This window comes from Amblyomma americanum, chromosome 9 (assembly GCF_052857255.1).
Source record: "Amblyomma americanum isolate KBUSLIRL-KWMA chromosome 9, ASM5285725v1, whole genome shotgun sequence".
Taxonomy (NCBI): Eukaryota; Metazoa; Arthropoda; class Arachnida; order Ixodida; family Ixodidae; genus Amblyomma; species Amblyomma americanum.
In genome coordinates this window covers 45,436,470-45,458,487 of record NC_135505.1, presented here as the reverse complement: position 1 = coordinate 45,458,487, position 22,018 = coordinate 45,436,470, and the positions used below count along the sequence as shown (strand labels likewise).

The following is a 22,018-nucleotide window of genomic DNA, read 5'->3' as shown; positions in this document are numbered from 1 at the left end:
CAGATTTCGACCAGTAGATTCGCTACAGCGGTTGTGCGCGCTAAAAATTACGCCAATCATTGAGCACAAAGCAAAGACGTTAAAGTGTGTTTAATACGGCTGCGGATGAGGACTTCAGTATGGAAAAAAAAGCTGCTCATGTTCACTAGTTTGCCTAATTAAAAAAAATTTTTAACAAACTCTTCGGGAGGTTTCCTCGGCATATGCGAAAATTAATTCAGAAGCGAAATTGTACGTAATAATAATAATAATAATAATAATAGCAATCGGATTTTGTGGAAAGGAAATGACGCAGTATCGGTCTCATATATCTTTGGACACCTGAACCGCGCCGTAAGGGAAGGGATAAAAAATTATACGTTGATCACGAAATTAAAAGGGTCACGGACATGAAAATTCATATCATTTATGTGAAAAATGATTACCAGTGAAGGCAGCAACCTACCGTGTCGTCAGGAAGAACTACAACCACGGACACAGGTATTCAAACGCATATTTTATTGAGCGCAGATGCTGGCAGCGGTGAGTGTACTACTTAAATACAAAAAGTGCAGTAAATGCACTGATCCTTATTTCATTCGGTGCCGTTAACATCCTCTGCGGCATCAGTGTGAGGCAGCATTTACAATCACATTGCAGCACGACCAGAACACACTCTCGACTCTTGCCAAGCCGGTGTGAAATTCATTTTTCTTCTATGTTTTGCCCCTGGAAGGTGTATATGTTGCCTTCAAGTCAGCTCCGGGATTCGGCCTACTCTTCTTCAAGTCGAAAGCGCTAGCGCGAAATTTGGTCGACCTTCTCGCTGAGCTGAAAATGAATAAGAAATTATTTAAGCATTTTGCAAAAGAACAAGGACCAATGAACGAGCGCAGAAACGGCTCAAGTTTTATTAAACGTCCACTCCGAAGGTTCACTGCGGTTCCCGTAGTGCTACAAAACGCTTAGAGCACGTTCCCCTTCAGTCTTTCCTTCCTAAGTACGTAAACACGTGACACTTTTTTTCAACGTCAATTGTATTTATATTTGCCGTCTTTATGGCTTCTGTTGACTCCTTTTGACGAGAAACAATCTATTTAAGAAGTTACAATAATTTACCATGATCTGCCGTCATGTCTGTGTCTACAATGCTAGTGCAGCTTCGATAGAAGCCGTTAGGCGATATTAGGGAGTCTAGCATAGTATCGTGGTGAGTGCGGCCCTAGTTAATTTTTCAAATGATGGGAAAAAAAAAACGCAACGCACGAATGCGTGGGTTTTTGGGCTTGTTATCAATAATTTTTAGGCTTTACAGTTTTTACTCTTTTGACAGTTTTTGGTCTCGGAGAACGTTGTTTTGCAGTGCACATCAGCTCTTACTGGCGAGAGCCGATTAGAAAAATTTCGATCGGAAAAGGGGCTTGCCGTCGCCTTTGAGGTCATTCGAAGTCACCATAAAATACTTGCACTTCCAGTGAGGAAGAAGACAATTTTGGTCGAAGATAAAGCACATCTTTCAAAATTCAAATTGTTTCCTGAAAAGGAAAGGCACAGTAACTGTCTGACTCTTTGGTGATATTTCCAAAGCGCAGTGAGGGAAGGGATGACGGAAGCAGCGAAAGAAGGAAAAGAGGAGGCACCGCAGTGGAGGGCTTCGAATTAGTCTCGATCGCGTAGTCCGTGACCATCCGGAGCACAGGTAGTATGACGTCATCGCCAAGCGCCCAGGAGTTGCACAGGGTGCGGCGAAGGTCCTCCGCAAATGGCGCTGTGCGCAGCATGACATCGCAATGCGCTGTAGCGACGAGCGGCGCTTGGAGCTGCGGAAGTGATAGTACTGTGGCTGATTCGCAGGAGAACAAAGAGGCCCCCGCTAGCTAGCGATATGTGTAGAATAGGCGCAGATAAGATCCTGCTGTGTACGCTGCCACTCGAACGCGATGCCTATCAACATGAAGACCACATAGAATATCGGCGCCACATGAAGGCTGAGTGAGAACGCGGACGACATAAGCGGCAGTGTGTATTCAATGTAATGGAGTTTAGAGGAGCTCCCGGCTGCTTTAAAGGAACTTGCACTGACTGAATATTAGAGCGTCCTACGTCTCATCTTTTCCAACGTTTCTTTTCACTTCCAAAACTGCACGCGTTAACCAGGGGGATATTTCGCGTGACACTACAGAAGTTTCCTAGCGGCAAAGTTATCCAGGCAGTGAGTGCGCACTGTTTCAAATTGATTCGAACAAATATCAGCATCAGAATTTCTCTGAAGCGGCAGAAAAATGTGTCTAAATAATACAAAACGTTGCTATATTTTGCATGAGAGCAGTATTTTGCACAACAGACATTGGACACAGACGTATTGCGAGCAGTATGAACCACGAAAGAATAGTAGATCACGTTAGAGTAAAAAATTCAGCCCTCAACTGACAGTAGAAACCGACTAATAAATCAATCCACAATTAAAAGGTCGAGTGTGAAGTATCTTGAGCACCTGTGGATGTGTTTTTTTTTACTTTCTGCATGTCATGCCTCGACATGATAATAAACACAGGCTCTTCATCAACAGCATGATGGGATTACGAAAACACACATCGTAGTTAACAAATGGTAGGTCCAAAACACCAATTATCCAGATTCTGCCGTGCTGAAAACGAATAGTAAATTGGAATAGTCTATGAGCAATCTGCGGTGGGTGAAGCAGATGCTCTGCAAACAGCACTTAGAAAATCTAGCGTCCAGTAAAATTTCATGTCTAGGCTTGTCAAGTCATATCTACTTCTATCCTGGAGTAGATATGTCGCGTGGGAATAAGCGATAAAGAAGAAAAAGCTTCCTCGCCATTAATTTACACGCGGAGCCACGTCACGGCGACCACAATGGGATTTCGTTCATACACTAGCAGTATAGGTGAAAGTAGGTCACTCCCATTTAGAGCGATGTGGGCCTTCATATTTATCACCCTCAGGTCTTTACATTCGGTGTTCCAGGCTCTTTATTCTTCTGATTGCGTAGATGTGCCTCGTGAACGCTGGCGTCGCTTCACGTAAAAATCTTTCCAAACATTATAGTTTATTATGCAGTAGAATGGCTTTATTTTCTTGCATCTCTGATGTTTTTAGTGGTGGCCATTGAAAGTTCTTATTGCGAGCGTGTCACGTGATAATTCATTTCGGACAGGAACTTCGCTTGCGTTGTGTTTGAGAGCATTCCACAAACTCATAAGCGGGCGGTAGAAAGTTATGTGGGCGGTTATGTGATCGAATTAGATTAAAATTTGCGGGGAAAGGGTGGTTGCGGTTTGCATAGGAAAGGCTTACTTGGAGAGATATGGTAGAGCCTTTTCCCCCCAGTGGGCATACTCAGGCTGATAATGATAGTGATGCAGTCGACTAAATGTCTTGTTTTTCACAGGATTCTAGAAGCATCAAAGGGGTCCATCTTGTTTTGTTAGCTTTCTGGGATCGTTGATTCTCGGAAAAAAATTGAACGCCACTCGAAGGTTACTTTGAAAAACTTCAGAAATAATTTTCTTCTTAAGGACGCAAACGATTTCATCGCTGTTTTCTCACATTTCATAAAAACTCAGGCTACAAGGCCTACTTCTCTCCTCGAATCAATACATTTTTCGCTAAGCAAGGTGACAGCTTTGTCAAAATTTTTTAACATGGGTTGACTATTCTTTTAAAAGATCGATCTGCTGGCTGTGTGCACAAAAAAAATCTCTTTCGTGTTAGATTTTTGCGTCCTTAGTGCTGCCATTTCATTTCTGAGTATTCATCCACTAAACGTAGCTCCATCTGTAATTCCTGCGTGCTCGCAATGTCCGTGTCTCTGTTAAGGCCAGGATTCACATGGAACTACATCCAGCAGTCACTGGCATACTAGGTGCACATCACTATGGTTACAGATGCCCTCTTTGGGCCAACGTAGAGCCAGGACACCACGAAAACCGCTTTCAAATGTACAACTGTGTGCATCATCCCGGGTGCTCTCAAAGGTGCGTGGTCGACTCGCAAACCGACCACAGCCGGGGACTCTTCTCGTATTAGGAAACCAAGGAGCCCCCTATGTCAGTGCAGAATATTTCACTTCTGGGAAAAAGTGAAAAATATTTATGACAAACAGTCCGCTTTATTTTCAGCATCACTGTCTGGAACTCGCTGACCGCAGTTATCAAGTCATTCCGCACCGAAGCACAATTTAGTAGAAACTTGAAAAACAATGTACTGTTTAATTGCCTTCAGGTAGGATGCCAATGAAACCTGTTATTATTCGATACGACTTCTATTGCGTGAGTGCTTGTACTATGTTCTCTCTTAGTGTTTGTAAAATGTGTTCTTAAAATTTAGCATGCTTAAACTGTTATTATTAATATTTTCAAATGCACCTGTTTTTAGCTATGTAGTTGCTAGTGTGTATATCTGCAATATGTTTATTTTACTTCATGTAAGCATTTAATAACAGGAGGTCCTCCTGACAGTTTTCAATTTAGGACCTCCTTTTGTAATCACTAGTCTATGTACCTCTTAACTGTGCTTCGTTTTCAGTAAAAACCATAAGAAAACGTTAATTTCCAGGCTACAGTGCTCACCAGATGTTTATAGATATCAAATCTGCCTGACAGTTTTTTAGAGAGATTTTTTTCGCCTGCTATGGTAGTACGTACAGCCCCGCTGTAGTAATTATTTGTAATATGTGGTGGAGGCTTTTCTTTTCGGAGGCATCGCGGCCCTTTTCTGCGCTCACATGCTTCACTATCTCTTTACATTCCAGGCGGAAATCCCTGAATTACATGTATTATGTAAATAAGGCTGCTTTGATCAGCCAAGTACGCTAATATTATTTTGAGAAGTCAGCCGAGCAATATCCCTCAGAATAAAAGTTCTGAGTTCCAGTAAGCATGCGTTAAGATTGCGGTAGAAGCACACTTAAAGTGTCGCGGTAAAAAAGAAAATGCCACCATTATATTTAGCGATATGGTCAACGGGACACCTTGTGATTAACCGTTGTGAAACAATAACATTGTGAAATTATTGTGAAATAATAACTGTTTTTGTAGATTGGAACGAAAATATTCTGAAGTTTAAGCAGCTACAAGCTACTTACTGCATATGGATTATTGCAACATATGAAGTCTTCGAGCAGACACTGAGGTCACCAATATGCGCGTTGAACTCTCTAAATTCAAAAACTCGCCTTTATCACGTGGCCACTCTGCGCATCCGCGCCTCTCCTCCTTTGTCCTCTTTAAACAAAATACCGGCTTGTACCAATCAGCGAAGCGAGAAGACGAAAGATCACGAGGGCTGCAAGCGCACGCCTGCGACTTGTAATGTGCAGTTAAAATCACTTGTAAGTGGACCGCACCTCTGCCGCTCACGTGAGTTCGTTTTCAGTGAGTTCTCTTAGAGATAACGATTATTGCTGTCATCAGTAGAAGGCAGCACAAGTATTCGAAAAGGCTAAGTCGGCTACTTTACCTGCCTAAGGTCGCGGACCCATTCCAGCATGGCGAATTTGGATTCCGCGATTCGTTCCTGCATGAAAGATATTGAAGATTAAATTTCTTACCTGCTCCCTGAATGGTTGCCCAGAGCCGCGTAAATGCAAAGACCTATGCTGCGCAGTTGCAAGAGATTGCGAAAAGCACGCAGTGACGAATCTCGGGGCTCAAAGCGTCTATCGTAGCTTTAAAAAACTACGGGGACACTTTGTAGGCCTAAAGTGTGCGTGGCGAATGCCTTCCTGATTACTGTGTCACATCGACTGCCTGTTGCTATACGCAACTGTGCATGCGCCACGCCACAGCTGCCACTGGGGCGAGCGGCGCGACTGACGTCACTGTTGCTATGTGCACATGCGCATGCGCCACCTGCTGGTGGGGGTGCGAGGAGGAAGCGTGCCGGTGAGAGGAAGGGTGACAGCTGGCACTGCGCCAAGATGAGCCGGACGGACACCGTCACCGCGAATATGTGCGCTTAAATGCTTTCCGCCTTAAAACTGAACAACGCCCACCGGTACAGCGCGCCCTCTGCTGTACAGCAGTAGCACAGTCTACGTCGAAACGGCCTTTCTGCTTTAGCTGACATTTTCGATTTTGGAGTTGCCGTTCCTGATCTAGACACCAAAGAGAAATTCAATGTAAGGCTTGTGAAAAGAGCGAAAAGCCGTGCCTCAAGTTGAGAACTGAGATCAGAGCGCTTAATTTATTCTCTTATGTTGCATCAAAGCATTTTATGGCGTGGCTATGCGTCCTTGCCTAGGCATAGGCGTTCAAGTGTACAATCCGAAAACTGATTTTTCCTTGATACCACAAATGCTTTCGTTTTAGAGTGGTGAAAGAAAAAAAAGTACTACTAACGAGATATTGTCACGACCTAAGGAGAGCCAGGCAAGTAGACGTAGGGGAGAACCCAAGAATGTGTTCAGTCTTTTTAATCCCTCAGCCAGGTGTAGCGCGAGTGCCCCTCTCTAACCAACCGGCGCTTCGTCGACCTTTTGACTAAGCGCGGAAGCCGCGTGGTGCGGGGCGCGTGGCGATATTATGTGGCTCCAAGCTCGAATCGGAGCTCCTAAAGAAGGCGTGTTGCCCTATGGGAAAATGAATGTGGGGTGAAATTTCTAGTGCGGAAAATAGATTTATGTGATGTATTAAAATCTGGCTGAGCAGCTTAGTTCAAAACAATTATACGCATGACAGCAAGAACTTGCCATACAAGTCAATATTCTAAGAGGGAAGCACAAATATTTCGAATGTTGGTGATAGAACATAAAGAATAATCTGAGCAGTAGAGTTAATGGCAACTTGAAATATAGTCAGGGGCTCACAGTTTGCCCCGAAAAGTGATGTTAATTAAACAAGGCGATATTTATCCGGCTTAATAAAATACAACGCTCTCGCACTTTAACCTCAAACATGTTTTCTTCCATTTATTTCTTCTGCCTTTTTCACGAATTTTAGGACCTGTGCATCTTTGACTAAATTGTCCATATTTGTGCTTCGTGCTGTTCGCCTTGCCACAAATGGTATAAAGGGTTGGCACAATGTAATAGGAACAACGTATTCCTTTTTTATTTAATATACCGAACAGCAAGAAAATGCGGACCACAAAAGAAATTGAAGTTCAGGAGTTACGTATGACTCCAGCTTCCTGACCTTTTTCTGTCCAATTAAGCTGCAGATTTAAAGCAAGAAATAAAAATGCAGAAATTAACATAAATCGATGTTCAAAGATGGCGAAAATTGTTTGCGTTCTTACCTGCATCTCACTCAGTGCCGAAAAAAATCGTTTGTTCATATTATCCAGCTCTTTATCAACCTGCGAAATACATGAACACAATAATGTTTTTGCTGATAATTGAAAAAGCACATGTAGTAATTTTATCACGCTTCCATTGAGGACACACTATAAAGCTCCTTTCTTGCTTGAAGGTTTTTCCGAACACTTCCAAGCAATACATGATTGATTGCCTGACGAAATAACCTAAGTATCTTCCAGTTTCTTTATACTAATTTAATTAGGAAGGCACTGGATGGATCCTGAACTGCAACAAAGACATAACAGTGTTTTCTGTCCCTGGAACCTACAATGCACGCCCAAGCCTTTGTTGCAGCCTTTTTGACGCTTTCGATATTAGATGTGGCGTTCTTAGTATCGGTGCCAGTCTCATAACTCGAGGCGAGGCACGTCAGGAAGGCCGTTGCACGCGCGTCTAGAGCAAGGGAGTCACAGGAGCGTGGCTAAGCTATTCCTCTCATATCACTTCCACCCATCCATTAAACATCTACAGTCTATATTTCGCATGCTTCCGTGTGGGCTTCACCTCAAATCAAAGCTCGTAGATTTTAAAGCAGTCTTAAAGAATTCATTAATTCGCCGCAAAGTGCCAATATTGAGACTCAATCGCAAAATTAAGAAAATGCAGGCGTACAGGGTTTACTTAATTTTTTATCACCCCCGTTCACGCCTTTCTTAATTCCTTCTTTCACGGCATGGCCCAGGTGTCCAGCCACTGCGTTGCTGCGCTTTTCACCCCTTTTTTTTCATCGCCATATAACTACTTTTAATATTCTACGCAGACAGCGCGCTCTGTATATACGGCAGTGTCACCACGCTCGGGCATCGAGAATGCTCTCAAATAATCGTGACGGCCTGCCGCGCCTCATTTTCAATGATAATATTAAAAGGATTTGCTGTAAAATTGTTTACCGGGAACATCTGGAAAACAGTAAAAAATGTTCAATGTAGCACCGAGAACACTGACTAGATGAAAGCTTGAAGAAGTCCTCCGGAGCATTTCTAAAATTCCCGACACAATTTACATTTAAATTGCATTCTCCGTACATTCAGTAAGCCAAAAATGTGACAAACATTAACCTCAGAAGCGTATGCCCTAACCAGAGCAGTAGACCGCACTGCGTGAGCAGTTGTCTCAACAAAAGACTGCAATATTTGGCTGGAGTTCATGCCTTTAATAACTGAAAACACATGATGGGTATCTTTGTCGTGTACTTCCTTTATTAGTTTCTATCCACTCTTCCAAGGACACAGACTAGTAATATTACCAGTCTATTTCCTTGTCTGTTTGTCAGTATGTTTCCTGTTTCCGTCGCATATGCGACGTGTAGCTAAAGAAAACTAGACCAGATGAAACCTTGCCACATGCATGGTTAGTTGAATCGAATCTTCCGGACAAGTCCGATGTGAACAGTTTAAAAACGCAATCTGAAAGCAGATCGGATAAGCCTAGACAAGAAGTAGCCTTGAGAACATTGTGTATGGTAATACTTAGCAGCTCGTTAATCTCAAGTTTCTGCTGAAATTGAAGTAAAAATCCAATGAGTTCTCAAGACTTCTGTGGGAGATGCACTGTAAAAAAAATCATGTCACCTGCGCTAGTTTTATCATTTCAAAAGCGATTTCCCGAGGCAACATAGATTGTAAAGTGGATGTGCGACCTGGAGCGCCTGGCCACGGACACGCTGAACAAAACGCCCCACAGGATTGTAAAATTGCTCACAACAATCGCCGATTGGGCATCCGATTGATAGCGCACAATGTGCAAATTGACGACTGATCGTGCGATAAATTTTTCACCGCCAACTGCGCATGCGCAAAGTATGCTCCAGAGTGGCCCCCATGAACCTCACTTAGGCGCACAAAGAAGCTCATGTACAATTTGGGCTCACCTGAGTGAACGCCTAACAGCTAATCCTATTGCTGAAAAGGTGATCACACCTAAGGAGACGACGATTTTTGAGCACTACCAAGAGACGAAACGACGGTTAACGCACTGGGAAACTCCATCGTCCACAACCACAAAAATAGCGAAAATGCGCCACTCAAAAGCGCAGGTAATAATTTTTGTTCCTTTTAAATGAATAGCATTATAGTGTTTGAATTGATACAACCAGGCCAGACAATCAATCAGCCGAAGCACGTTGAGATTTCTGTCAAATTCATAAGGCCAGTGAGGAGGAAATGGCCTGAATTGTGGAAGATCAGAATGACAATTTTAAGCCAATAAGAGAAACACAGTGTTGAAGCACCCAACTTACACACAAAATTTAGCTCAGGGTGCCTTTTAGTTTTCCCCCAAGGTAGAAACGGCTTTAACAGGAAGTCAGTGCAGCGCAGTAGATGATATGAAAAAAAAAACGACGGCAATGCTGGAGAAATTGGCATGCGAGTGGTAAAGGACTGTAACCAAGAGCGGATAAGTCGAATGCAGCGGCGCGTAGACAACCGAGGCGAGTATCTTGAAGGTTAGAGCTGTTAGGTTGTAAAGTCTGAGTCATAATGAGCAGTTTTTATGCAAGTCTTGTTATTTATTCACCAATTTGTGTATTTTTAAACAAAAACAATGCGTAATTTCAATTGGGGCTGTGGAAATAACAATAGAGATCAAATAATGATATGAAGTAGGTATATTGCGATTACAAGCTATTTTTAAATTCAGGTAAAAAGTTTCACTAAAGCACGAACTTCGAATATCAGGGTGACGTAATAACGCGCACACTAGCCAGAACCTCCACTGGTTTATCCGAGAGAAATGAACTAAAATTTTCGCCAGGAAGCAAGAACGGCAAGGATAGGAAATATGTTTGACAACGAAACATAACCACCATTCTTGACGTCACTCACCCGATTGTCACTGAGTTCCTTCAAGAACTGCTCACTCATATTTTTCAGCGTTTCGTCAACCTGCGAAATAGAAGGACACCCAGACGTTTCTTTTCTATTTGTTTTACGCAGAAAAGATCGTACAGAGTTATTTCATTGAACTGCAAACAACACGACTCCCACCATTCAAAGAATATTTGCATGATTAATTGACCAATTCCTTAAATATTACGAATAATGATTGACCACTGGGATTAGCAGCTTATTGCGATTCGTCTACTTCGGACTGAGTGGAGGGTGATGTCATACATTTGGCTTCAATCTATTTAAACGTGATTTTCACGCGGGTGAAAAAGATAAATTTAGATAGCGCATACCACGTTCAAGCGGTGTATTGCTTCTTCCTTGATGAAAAACAGGGATTCTTGAAGATATCGGTACATTTGTTGCTGAAAAAATTAAGGAATGCTCGGCTGTTGATATAAGGGGTGCCAAACAGCAGGCACTATTATGTCGTACCTCCATTTCTAAGATTAACTGCTCTGCCTTTTTATGGTGGCTTTCGCACTGCATTTCGGACTGAAAATTAAAGTGTAGGAAATAAGTTAGAGCATCACTTGTTCTTCCAAATATTATTGAATATTATGATCATATTTTTAGAATCTCTCTTAAGTATGCACAGAACAAAGAAATGTGCATGAATGTACAACTGCTTCATGCGATGCCTAGGAAAAAAAAAACCATTTTCTATATACAACGCCACTACACACGATGTTGTAGGGAAGCCCATTATTATTATTGTAAAGAAGAAGACGCATATTCATGCCAAAGGAGAGATGACCCTACGCTTTAGCGGCATTGCCATCGCCGCGTGTGTCTGTGCTCGACTTGACTGACTGTGCTCTGTTTTCGGCGCTGCTGCCGTCGTCCCAGCTCCTTTAAATAAATCCTTGTCTTACATTTGGTGGAGCTGCCGGGTTCAGCCCTGGAACTTCGCAGCCGTACTGTCCTGAAACCAGTGATGCCTTATGGCATCCAATAAACCATGCAAGTGGGCCCTGCTGTTGTCTTTGCCGTTTCCCGTCGCCAACGGGAGCCCGCCATCTTCTGCGGCACTGATGAGCATGATGTAGAAGACTGTCTCACACCTTACGAACGGGTGAGCCTCTACATCGAATGGGATGATGGGAGCAAAGTCCTTATTTTTTATCTTACCACCATTGCTCAGTCTCAAGTCTTTGATCGTCCGGCAGTCAGGAATCTCTGTGCTGAACAACGCTAGCGCGAAACGTTGCAGCAAGTAGGCGAAATCCGACAAACGCCCTATTTGCTGCACTTGCGGCTTGCCTGGTCATTCGTAAGAAAGGAGACGGCAAGGACATGAAAATTGCAGTCCCATCAGCTTACAGCCCTTTCACTGCAAGGTGTTTACTAAGATAATCGTTTATAGAGTCAGGGAAACCTTAGACTTCATTGAACCAAATAAACAGGCAGGCTTTCCTAAAGTACACTGTCAATGGGATGATAGAGAAATACGCAGAATGTGAACAACCCATATATGTAGCCTTTATTCGTTACGAGAAAGCTTTCAACTCCGTGGAAATCTCAGCAGTCGTGCAGGCATAGCGAATCAGCGTGAAGAGCTTTATGTCAAAATGCTGGAAGATATATTTGGGAGCTAAGTAGCTAGTATAGTGCTCTATAAATTCAGCAATAAAATTCCAATATGGAAGGGTGTCAGGCAAGGGGACAGGATCTCGCCAATGCTATTCACTGCTTTTTACAGGAGGGTTTCCGAGGTCTGACATGGAGACAGTTGTGGATAGGTGTTAATGGAGAATACCTAAATAGCCCGCGATTCACTGATGACATTGCCTTGCTGAGGGACTCAGGAGGTGAACTGCAAATCATTATCAATGAGTTCAAAAACAGGCAGAATGCTGGATGTAAAATTAATGTGCAGAAAACCAAATTAATGTTCAACAGACTAGCAAGGGTTCAGCAGTTCACAATTGGCAGCGAGATGCTGGAAGTGGTAAAGAAATATGCCTACTCAGGGCAGGTAGTGAGAGCCAATCCAGATTCTGAGAGGGTAATAACTACAATGATAATAATGACGTGAGGCGCATAAAGGATGTTCTATCAGATCATAAATGACAGTTTAGCAATATCCCTCAATGGAAATGTGCACAGCTGTGTATTAGCGGTACTCGCGCACAGGGAGAGAATCCTGGAGACTAACGAAAATGATTAAGCTTAAGTTAAAGGCAATGCAGCAAGCCATGAAAAAGAAAAATGATAGGTGTACAGTTAAAAGACCATAAAAGACTGGAAGCGGGCAGAGTGGATGAGGGAACAAACGCGGGTTAATGACATCCTAGTCAAAATCAAGTAGAAGAAATGGGCTTGAGCAGGGCATGTATTGCGAAGGCAAGATTACCGCTGCTCCTTAACGGTAACGGAGTGGATTCGAAAGGAAGGCAAGCGTAGCAGGAGCCTGTAGATGGTTAGGTGGGCGGAAGATATTAAGGTGTGTGCAATTATACATTGATAATTTTTCTGAAAAATAAAGCCAGCTGTTAGTATCGTTCGTGTTTGTGGTGTCTTCCTCTCGTGGTCGTCTCTTTGCGATACTTTTTATTCAAGATATTAAGAAGTTTCCAGGCTTAGGTTGGGCGGAGCTGGCAAGGGAGCGGGTTAATTGGAGAGACATGAGTGAGGCCTTTGCCCTGCAGTGGACGTAGTCAGGCTGGTGCTGTTGCTGATGATGACGAAGATGATGTTCATCACCTCCTGAAGCTCCCGCGTACTGGCATTTCCGGGCACGCTGAGCCACCTTCGAGTCGTTCCTTTTCCAGGACCGTTCGAACCTATATATATGCCGTTCATCTTCGCCGAGACGCCGCTCAAACTCACCTATGCGACATGCCACAAACACTACTCAGGAGGAAACTAGCTGCCGCCGTTCCTGGGGCAAGAACTGCGCCCCATCGAACTTTCAAAGGCCTCGTTAATGACCTACTAATCTCATTTAAATATTTGTGGAGGGTGTTACTGTTACGGCGCTTGTGGACACCGGCGCTGCTATTTCTGCAATGGACTACAAACTTTCAACTCGTTAAGGAAGGACAAGACGCCAATTCCAGAACTACCGCTGCGCACGGCCAGCGCTCAGCACATGAAGCCATCCGCCACGTGTAGCGCTCGGGTTGAGATTCAGGACTGCTTCTACACGGTAGAGTTTGTTGTGCTGCCTTCCTGTTCCCCTGCCGTTATTCTGGGCTGGGATTTTCTTTCGAACCATGAAGCTATTATCGACTGTGCTCGAGCTAAAGTCGGGTTCTCTGCTCAGCCCAATACTTTGCCCTCCGCTACTCCTTCCGTTTCTTGTGTTAAATTCCTCACCGCCGACGACACCGACCTTCCTCCAAGTTGTTCCGTCGTGCTTAACCTCTCTTGCGACCCTTTTTGTGACAACACCGTACTCTTCAAGCCGGCCCCTACTTTTCTGGACCACAAGTGACTTCTGTTGCCCTATGCCGTACTGCCTGTATCCGCTGGCCTCTCCGTACTACTCATCTCAAATCCATTTTCCTCCCCTACCGCTTTGCGCCTTGCTGACTGTTTCCGCAGTGGCTAACTGATCGATTCACTGGTTCTCCGCGAGGAGAATGGCAATGCGGCGCATTTCACCGCGTCCGCACTCGGCCCCCCTTCTTGAGCACCCGATCTTTGCTCAACCGAAATAATTCTTCGCTCCATTGACACCGATTTTCCTCCGCCCCAACGGACGCAGCTCCTCGCCTTTGTTCATGAGTTTCGTTCTGCCTTCGACTCTTACCACTGGGCCAAACTTAACCAGTCACACATTGCGTCGACACTGGTGAACACGTGTCGCTGCGCCAGCGCCCCTATCGTGCGTCTGCCACCAAACGTGAGACTGTCGAAGAGCAAGTTAACCAAATGCTTAATAACAGTGTCATTCAGCCCTCATGCAGCCATTGGACGTCGCCTGTGGTGTTTGTGAAAACTAATGACGGCTCCGTACACTTCTCTATGAATTACCGCCGCCTTAATAAGAACACGCGTTAGAAGGTCTATCCCGTACCACGCATTGACGACGCTCTGGACTGCTTGCAGAGGGCCGAACTCTATCGATTCCTCGATCCACGTTCAGGTACTGGCAAGCCCTCATGGAAGAAGCCGATCGCTCCGAAACAGAGTTTGTGACCCCTGATGGCTCGTATGAATTTGCCTTGAAGCCTTTCGGCCTTTGTACTGCTCCTGGGACTTTTGAACGGATGATGGAGACCGTTCTCTATAGACTTGGGTGGAAGTTGGGCATCTGCTACCTCGACGACAATGTAATCTTTTCCCCAGAGTTTGAAACCCATCTCACCCACCTGAAGCACGTCTTGAACTGCCTCTCTGAAGCCGGACTGCTGCTCAACTTAAAAAAAAAATTCGGTTTGCTGCATGTCAACTGACCATTTTTGGCCACGTCGTCTCCAATAAAGGCGTTTCTCCCGACCCTGCCAAACTTCGCGCTGGGGCTGTCTTCCCCAAACCTACATCCATAAAAGATCTACGGAGCATCCTAGGTCTGTGCTCGTACTTTCGCTGATTTGTTCGCAACTTTGCTTCCTTTGCTGCGTCTTTAACACAACTTCTGTCCGGAAGTTTTGAATTATCGCTATGTTTCCCAGCGTGCCAAGTCGCCTACAACACCTTGCGCCGCCCATACGGCGTCATTTCTGCCCAACCGCTCCTACTGCCGTTCACACGGACTTCAGTGGTGTTCGCCTCGGCGCCGCGCTCACCTAGCGCATATCTGGGTTCGATGACTACGTCGCTTCCTATGCCAGCCTCACACTCACAAAAACTGAATTCAATTACTCAGTACCTGACAACGAGTGTTTGGCGATTGTATGAGCTCTTGCCAAATTCCGCCTTTACCCCTATAGCTTCCCTTTCGACGTTGTGACGGAGCACCATGCGCTTTGTTGGCTTTCTTCCTTGAAAGACCCATCCGACCGTCTGGGCAGATGGGCTCTTCGTCTAGAGGAATATGATATTCGCGCCGTCTATCCGCCCGGCCGCAAGCATCAAGACGCGGATGCTCTTTCCTGCTGTACAATTCCCGCCGAGATTGCCAGCCTTTCCGGCTCTGACGCTTCACTGCCGTCGCTACCCTTCTCTGACATACCTTCCATGGAACGTACCGGCCCCTGGATTGCTTCTCTTCTCACTTTTCTCTCCAACACAACGGCTGCTTCTCCATCAACTACAATCCGTCGCCCTTGCTTCCCACTTGGCGATTCGTTGATCATCTGCTCTACCGCCGCAACGACAGCTGTGATGGCCGCAAATGGTTGCTCGTTATACCTCGCCACTTGCGCACGCAGATATGCACCTATTTTTACGTCAAACCAATAATCCGGTTACGCGGGCCTTTTTCAAGACCAACACCCGAATACGTCTGCACTACTACTTGGGCGGCATGTGCACCTTCGTCTTAATACACCTGCGCTCCTGCCTAGTCTTCCAGCGCCTCATCCCTTCATCGCTTTGCTGGGAATTTGCAGCCTCTCCTTTGTCCATCACGTCCTTCCGAACTCATCGGCATTGATTTCTACGGCCCGCTTCCCTAGACTGCGACCGGCAGCCGTTGGGCTATCGTTGCGGTTGACCATCTGATGCGGTATGCCGGAACCGCTGCGCTTCCGGCTGCCACCGCGACAGACGTCGCCTCGTTTCTTTTGCAACGCTTTGTCCTTCTTCATGGTAAACCTCGTCAACTACGTTGTCACGGTGGCCGAGTATTCTTGTCCGATGTTGTCAAAGCCCTGTTCACCCAATGCAACATCATTCACCGAACCACCTCCGCCTGTCATCTGCAGACCAGCGGCCTCACGAAGTGATTCCACCACACCATAAAGGACATGCTCTCTATGTCCGTCGCCTTTAATCACTCTAATTGGGATCTCGTTCTTCGTTATGTGACTTACGGATAAAATAGCGCTACGATGTCCACTACGGGCTACTCTCGTTTCTTTCTTCTTTATGGCCGTCATCCGTCTGCTACCATAGATACAATGCTAACTTACAACCCTGACGTCTCCGAATATGTTCCTGTTTCTAAAGCCGCGCAACGTGTCGAAGACTGTCGCCAAATAGCCCGCTCACTTACGGCTGACACACAGTATTGCCGGAAATTCCGCCACGACAACGCTCATCCCACACCGCAATTCTCTACTGGCACCTTTGTGTGGCTCTAGATACTGTCAGGTACCCCCGGACTCGCCTCAAAATTTCTTGCCCGATATGACGGCCCTTACCGCGTCTTGGAGCAGACATCTCCTATCGTGGAACGTAGTGGAACCTCTCACGTCGTCTCTCAATCTGCGCCGCCGCTCCCTCTAGGCTGTTCGTGTCCAGCTCCTGAAGCCCTACTACGATCCCACCATTTAATCATCATCGTAAGATTAGGATGGCGCCTCTTTTCCCAGGGGGCGATTGTAAAGAAAAAGATGCACTCATTCAGCCTGCGAACTGGGCATGATGGATTGTGGGCATGATGCTAAGCTTTTGTGTTTTTTGTTTTCTTTTGTTTCCCTCTGGTATTTAAGATACGTTTGACGTGAATAAAAATCTAGCTGCGTGTCAGAGCATGTGGTGTCCATTCTTAGTTGTGTCCCGCAGTTTTATTGCGCTGCTCAAATGTGAAAGAGATGCACATTCATGTGAAAGACGAAGATGACTCTGCCCTCTAGCGGCATTGCCATCGCCACGTTTTTTTCTGTGCTCGGCATGGCTGTGATCTGACTTTTTTCCCCGCTGCTGCTGTCGTTCCAGTTTCTTTAAATAAACCTCCGTCTTACAATATGTAAAAATAGCCGCATGTTGAAGAACCCTAGGTACATTTAACGCCTCCGGTGTCCTGAGTCGCTTTTGGACATTAAACCCCATAAATTTTAAACCATAAAGATATGCCTTCTAAAACGCGAACATGCCTTCGGGGGCATAGTAATAGTGCTGAGACGCAAAACTGATACTCCGAACAGTCACATAGGAGGACGGACGTTTCAGTGTCAACTGGGCATCTTCTTCAGGGTTGGCTGGGTGGAAGCACGGGACGCACTTTTTTTAACCACCGCCACTAGATGCTCCTTCGTGTCAGTCGCTGCGATCCTAATTAGATAGCAAGAGTGCCGCCGCCTGAGTCATCATTTGGAGCTCTGATAATAGGCCACCGCTTGTTGGCGGTGGCTAGAATTCGCGCCCTGGCGAAGGTCGTGCACATATACTGACTAGAGGAGCTTGGGAGCGATTTGATTCCAGAGAGTGTTTATTGCATGCCAGGATTATAGAAACTGTCGCTTAAATGGAGTGGGCACAGTGTCATCAACCCTGGGATGCTTAATATCCCGATATAATGGTACATTTGCAAACAAAAAAAATTTCTTGATTAAACAATTGGGACAAGAGGTCAGTAATGATCTCTGAAAAAAAAAAATCAACATAGGAGTCTGATTTAGTAGAATGAATGAATACGCTGTCTATTCAGAAAGGGAGGCTCAAAACCCTTTGTTGGGGAAGCGGGTTGTTACGTTAGAGAGAAAACTAAAATAACTGCTACAAGAAGAATCGAATCTACATATTATTACCGTGTACACTGCTATTGGTGCAGCAGATCTGCGTTAATTGGAGATAGGTGACAGAATCTACACCCTGCGCTGTGGAACTTACCTAGTGAACGATGACGATAATTACAAAAATACAAGGCTTGAGATAATGCTTTCTTCCTTTGCTGTCATTATGCGCATTGTGCTTCTGCAATATTAGTTCGCCAAAGCCACAATAGCTGTCTTTATTTCATCTTCTTTCGCTGCCGTTTGTAATGTGCGCTTTAGCATCTGTGCTGATCCAAATATATTGCTAAGAAAAAAGATTATGGTTACTTTGACAGCTCTGTCTAGTTTTTGACAAGGAGCCTTCATCTTTGCGATGTGACTTTTAAGCCCTCTGCTACCGGAGGCACACAAGGCTGAAGAACCATTATTCGCACAAATGTGACAAGAGTAGCAATGCTCGTCTAGGCGCAGCATTTACAACTATTGCTCTCACTTGAAATTTCACATTGTTCAAAAACAATACACTCAATTTAAAAGCTTAATTAAGACAATTTTTTTATAGTTTAGAGGAGACAGTTTTATTTTATTCTTTTAAAACTCTCATGTGCAGTTCCTCGAGCGACAGCAGTGTGTAGCTGCAACAAATGAGAAGAATAATTTAAAGCCATTACACCAAAAATCGTTTTATTTAATCTAACGCACACTTTAAAAAGGTATTCAGCGCGTCAGTTCGGTTATTGCTCGTATATTTTACTTACCAACTGATCCTGTATCCCCCGAACTTCTTGAGCAAGTCTCATTGTTTTTTCCTTGAATTCCTAGTTTTAAGAAGCAGGGAAAGTAGCATGAGAGGTATTACTTTTTTGAGCGGCGCGGAGTTTAGAATCCAACACTCATATAATACTAGAAAAATGTATTTAGCAAAACATCACCACATACATAAGCAATGCAGAGGAATGTTTTTTGTTGTTGTATGGAAGCCACCGCACTAACTGTGAAGTGCAGAATATATTCCGCATAGAAAATAAGTTTTTCTTTATTCACAATTTCTGTCGTTTTACTTGCACCGAGAATGCATCCTACTTGTCTCGACCGCATCGTACTCACAGCTCCCGCTTTAAAGAACTTCCATGTCCATATGCCGGAGTTGTGGTGAGAGGTAGGTTTGAAAAATAGTGATAATGCATTCCTTTAAAATATTCGAAACGTTTATTCTGGATACATACGGCTTTCGTACCGCCAAGCTGTTTGGAACGTTCTGCAAATATGTTACATTTTAACAAACATATTCTCGCGTGACGCTGTTGCTAACTTCCGCTTGCATTTTAAGCCGCCTCATTTTCGCAAGAGCTTTATTTTTATAGTTAGGCAACTCTTGTCGCTGAATTATAACCTTCAACAGAGAGTAAGCACCATGCAGGTACACATATGTTTTTTAGCCACCGGCCTTGTGGTCAGTAGGGTAGTTCAAATTGCGGTTTTTCGCTTATCCCTTCTATGCTACGAGTAAAGTGCTTTAAACGCTGTCTCGAGCCATGGTACTGTCACGGAATTAGAAAAAGAATATTTTTAGCATGGTAATCCAGACATGTAAATTATAAGGAGGGCATTTTTATTGTGCGGTTCTAAATGACGTGGTGGAAGGACTAGCTATAAAATTGTTATCGCCCATCGATACCCTTCTTTAAAATCACTGGCTGAGCCATTCTAGACGACAGAGCTTATTATACACACACACACACACACACACACACACACACACACACACACACACACACACACACACACACACACACACACACACACACACACACACACACACACACACACACACACACACACACACACACACACACACACACACACACACACACACACACACACACACACACACACACACACACACACACACACACACACACACACACACACACACACACACACACACACACACACACACACACACACACACACACACACACACACACACACACACACACACACACACACACACACACACACACACACACACACACACACACACACACACGCACGCACGCACGCACGCACGCACGCACGCACGCACGCACGCACACACGCACACACACACACACACACACACACACACACACACACACACACACACACACACACACACACACACACACACACACACACACACACACACACACATGTGATGTATATTAACGGGCGAGAATATTTTCAGAAAGGCTCGTTTGACACTTGGCTATTATAGCACGCCAAGTGTTAGGCTTTTCAAACACAGCCGGACAAAGGATTCGCCTTCCGTAGCCAACATGGAGTCTCAAGTATGTCAGAAACTCTCGACAAACTCCCCACAACGCACTGAAAAGGAAACATGTAAGGAAACAAAGTCATTTTAACGGCCGCAGTTGTAATTACTTTCTGTCCGTCCATATTTTGTATTGGTGTGCTGTGCAGAATTGAAGGATAAATAAATAATATTGATTAGCGCAGTTAATACAGGGTAAAAAATCGAAAAGCGAGATTGAGGTCTCCACCGACCTACGGAGCCGGTTTTGCGCCTTTCATTTCGTCAAAATGAACGGAGTTTGCAAAGTTGTGAGCGCCAATGAACTCTATGAATGCCGTCGGCTCACTTGTTTTGTCTGCTTTTTGATCCTTTTGCCGCCGTTTAGCAAGGCGTGCCTCTCGTGATTCTCGCGTTCCAGCCGCTTGTCTAGCCTTGCACTTTTCATATCTTCCCTGCTTTTGAGCCAACTCCCACGCTACCACTTCTGGGTCTCCTTCTCCTTCTTCCATGGTGAAAGGTCAGACGAGAGAGGCAGAGCGCGGTGGAAACGACGTCTGCGGCAGCAGCGGCCACCTGCGCTCCGCGTGATGTCACTCGGTTTCGCGCATGCGCAGCTGTGGCAAACCTGCAGTGTGCCTCACGCGAAGCCCGGTGTTGACAAGCCTAGTGAAGCATTTCGCTTCAAATCCCACTAGTGTCGCAATTCGTCTTCAACTGAGTTCCAGCATATGGGTTTCTACTTAACTCATATATTTTTGAAGCAAAATGAAGACCAAACAAAAGATTCTGCCGCAGGCACTTAAGTGACTGTGGTTTCACGCAGTTTGGTGCTCTAATTTGAATAAAATTTTTATTTAGCGTTTATGGAGTGAGTAATTTTTGCTGATTGAGCAGACAGAGCAGCGCATACCTTGAATCGTTAGGAGATTCTATAATTAGTAATCATATGAGAGCCTTTTGCCTTCTGTAAACACATCTTGAGAGCTTGTGGATCTTTCCACATCCTGTGCGGCATAGCAGGTTCAAGCACATCCCGTTCCGTAAATGGTTACTGCATTTTGCAAAGAATCCACTTTTTCTTGTTTAGCTCCAGGGTTAAAAAATGCCTTATGATTAGTGTTTCCTTCCGTCACCCTTTCTATGCAATCCTGACTATAAAGCGGCAAAACTATCAGGAGAGCTTTTCATTGATATCATTATAATTCACATAAAACTGTTTTCAAACGCGATGCCTTAACTGAAAGTATATAACCAGCAGAAAAAATGCCTACTTACTACAAAAGCACCCCTGACCTCTTCGGAAACAGCCTCCATTACTGGACGGTGTCCCTCTTCAGCCACCTGGAATTATACACATATAAAACAAAATATTATTTAAGCAGATTTTTGTCGTCAAACAATATAATAAATTTCAAAAGTAATGAATTATTGAAGCGTCTTCATTTTATAACCCTAGAATGACATAGCGAACATCTGTTATTCACCCTGAATAATTCAATTAAAAGAAAAGCTCGAGTCAAGCTTGAACTGAGAAGACCGTAAACATTGCGCTTCGACAAAATATAGATTCTCAGGTTCCTCTAAAACGCTTGACTACATCGTTGCGGCCGGAATTTCCCCTGACAGCTCATTCAAGCATTTGGTCTGCAGCTTTATCGGGTGAGGGAGGATAAACGTAAGACCTTAGTGTGATAGCAATATTTATTTAGTTGAATGTTTTGTTTTCAATTGCCATTAAAAAAACAACAAATGTTGTGCACAGGGTATATATATATTTTAACTTTCAGTACGGCCTTATCGTCCAGTTCTCGATACATCGAAAGTACTGTAAACTCATGATTCGTGCCTCGGGCAAAGTGATATCAATGACATTACTTGCTACGGCAACTAAATGAGAACGAAATCCTCAGTGGTATTTGTAATAAGTAAAGAGTTTCCACCATTAACAAGAACATCTTTTGTTTCACTCGAGTAAAAAATAT

At 44.4% G+C, this 22,018-nt stretch overlaps 1 protein-coding gene across 1 annotated transcript in view; it reads right to left on the bottom strand.

Moving 5' to 3' along the window:
• Positions 1 to 487: 487 nt before the first annotated feature.
• The window catches only part of LOC144104197 (uncharacterized), an 89,254-nt gene continuing 67,723 nt past the window's right edge, over positions 488 to 22,018 (bottom strand). The window contains exons 10-17 of the mRNA XM_077637068.1: positions 21,312 to 21,377; positions 18,499 to 18,558; positions 10,626 to 10,685; positions 10,484 to 10,555; positions 10,128 to 10,187; positions 7,242 to 7,301; positions 5,463 to 5,519; positions 488 to 810 (exon numbers count right to left, since the gene is read on the bottom strand). Of these exons, the coding sequence (XP_077493194.1) occupies positions 778 to 810; positions 5,463 to 5,519; positions 7,242 to 7,301; positions 10,128 to 10,187; positions 10,484 to 10,555; positions 10,626 to 10,685; positions 18,499 to 18,558; positions 21,312 to 21,377 (468 nt within the window). The 3' untranslated portion in view covers positions 488 to 777. The remainder of the gene's footprint in view (positions 811 to 5,462; positions 5,520 to 7,241; positions 7,302 to 10,127; positions 10,188 to 10,483; positions 10,556 to 10,625; positions 10,686 to 18,498; positions 18,559 to 21,311; positions 21,378 to 22,018) is intronic.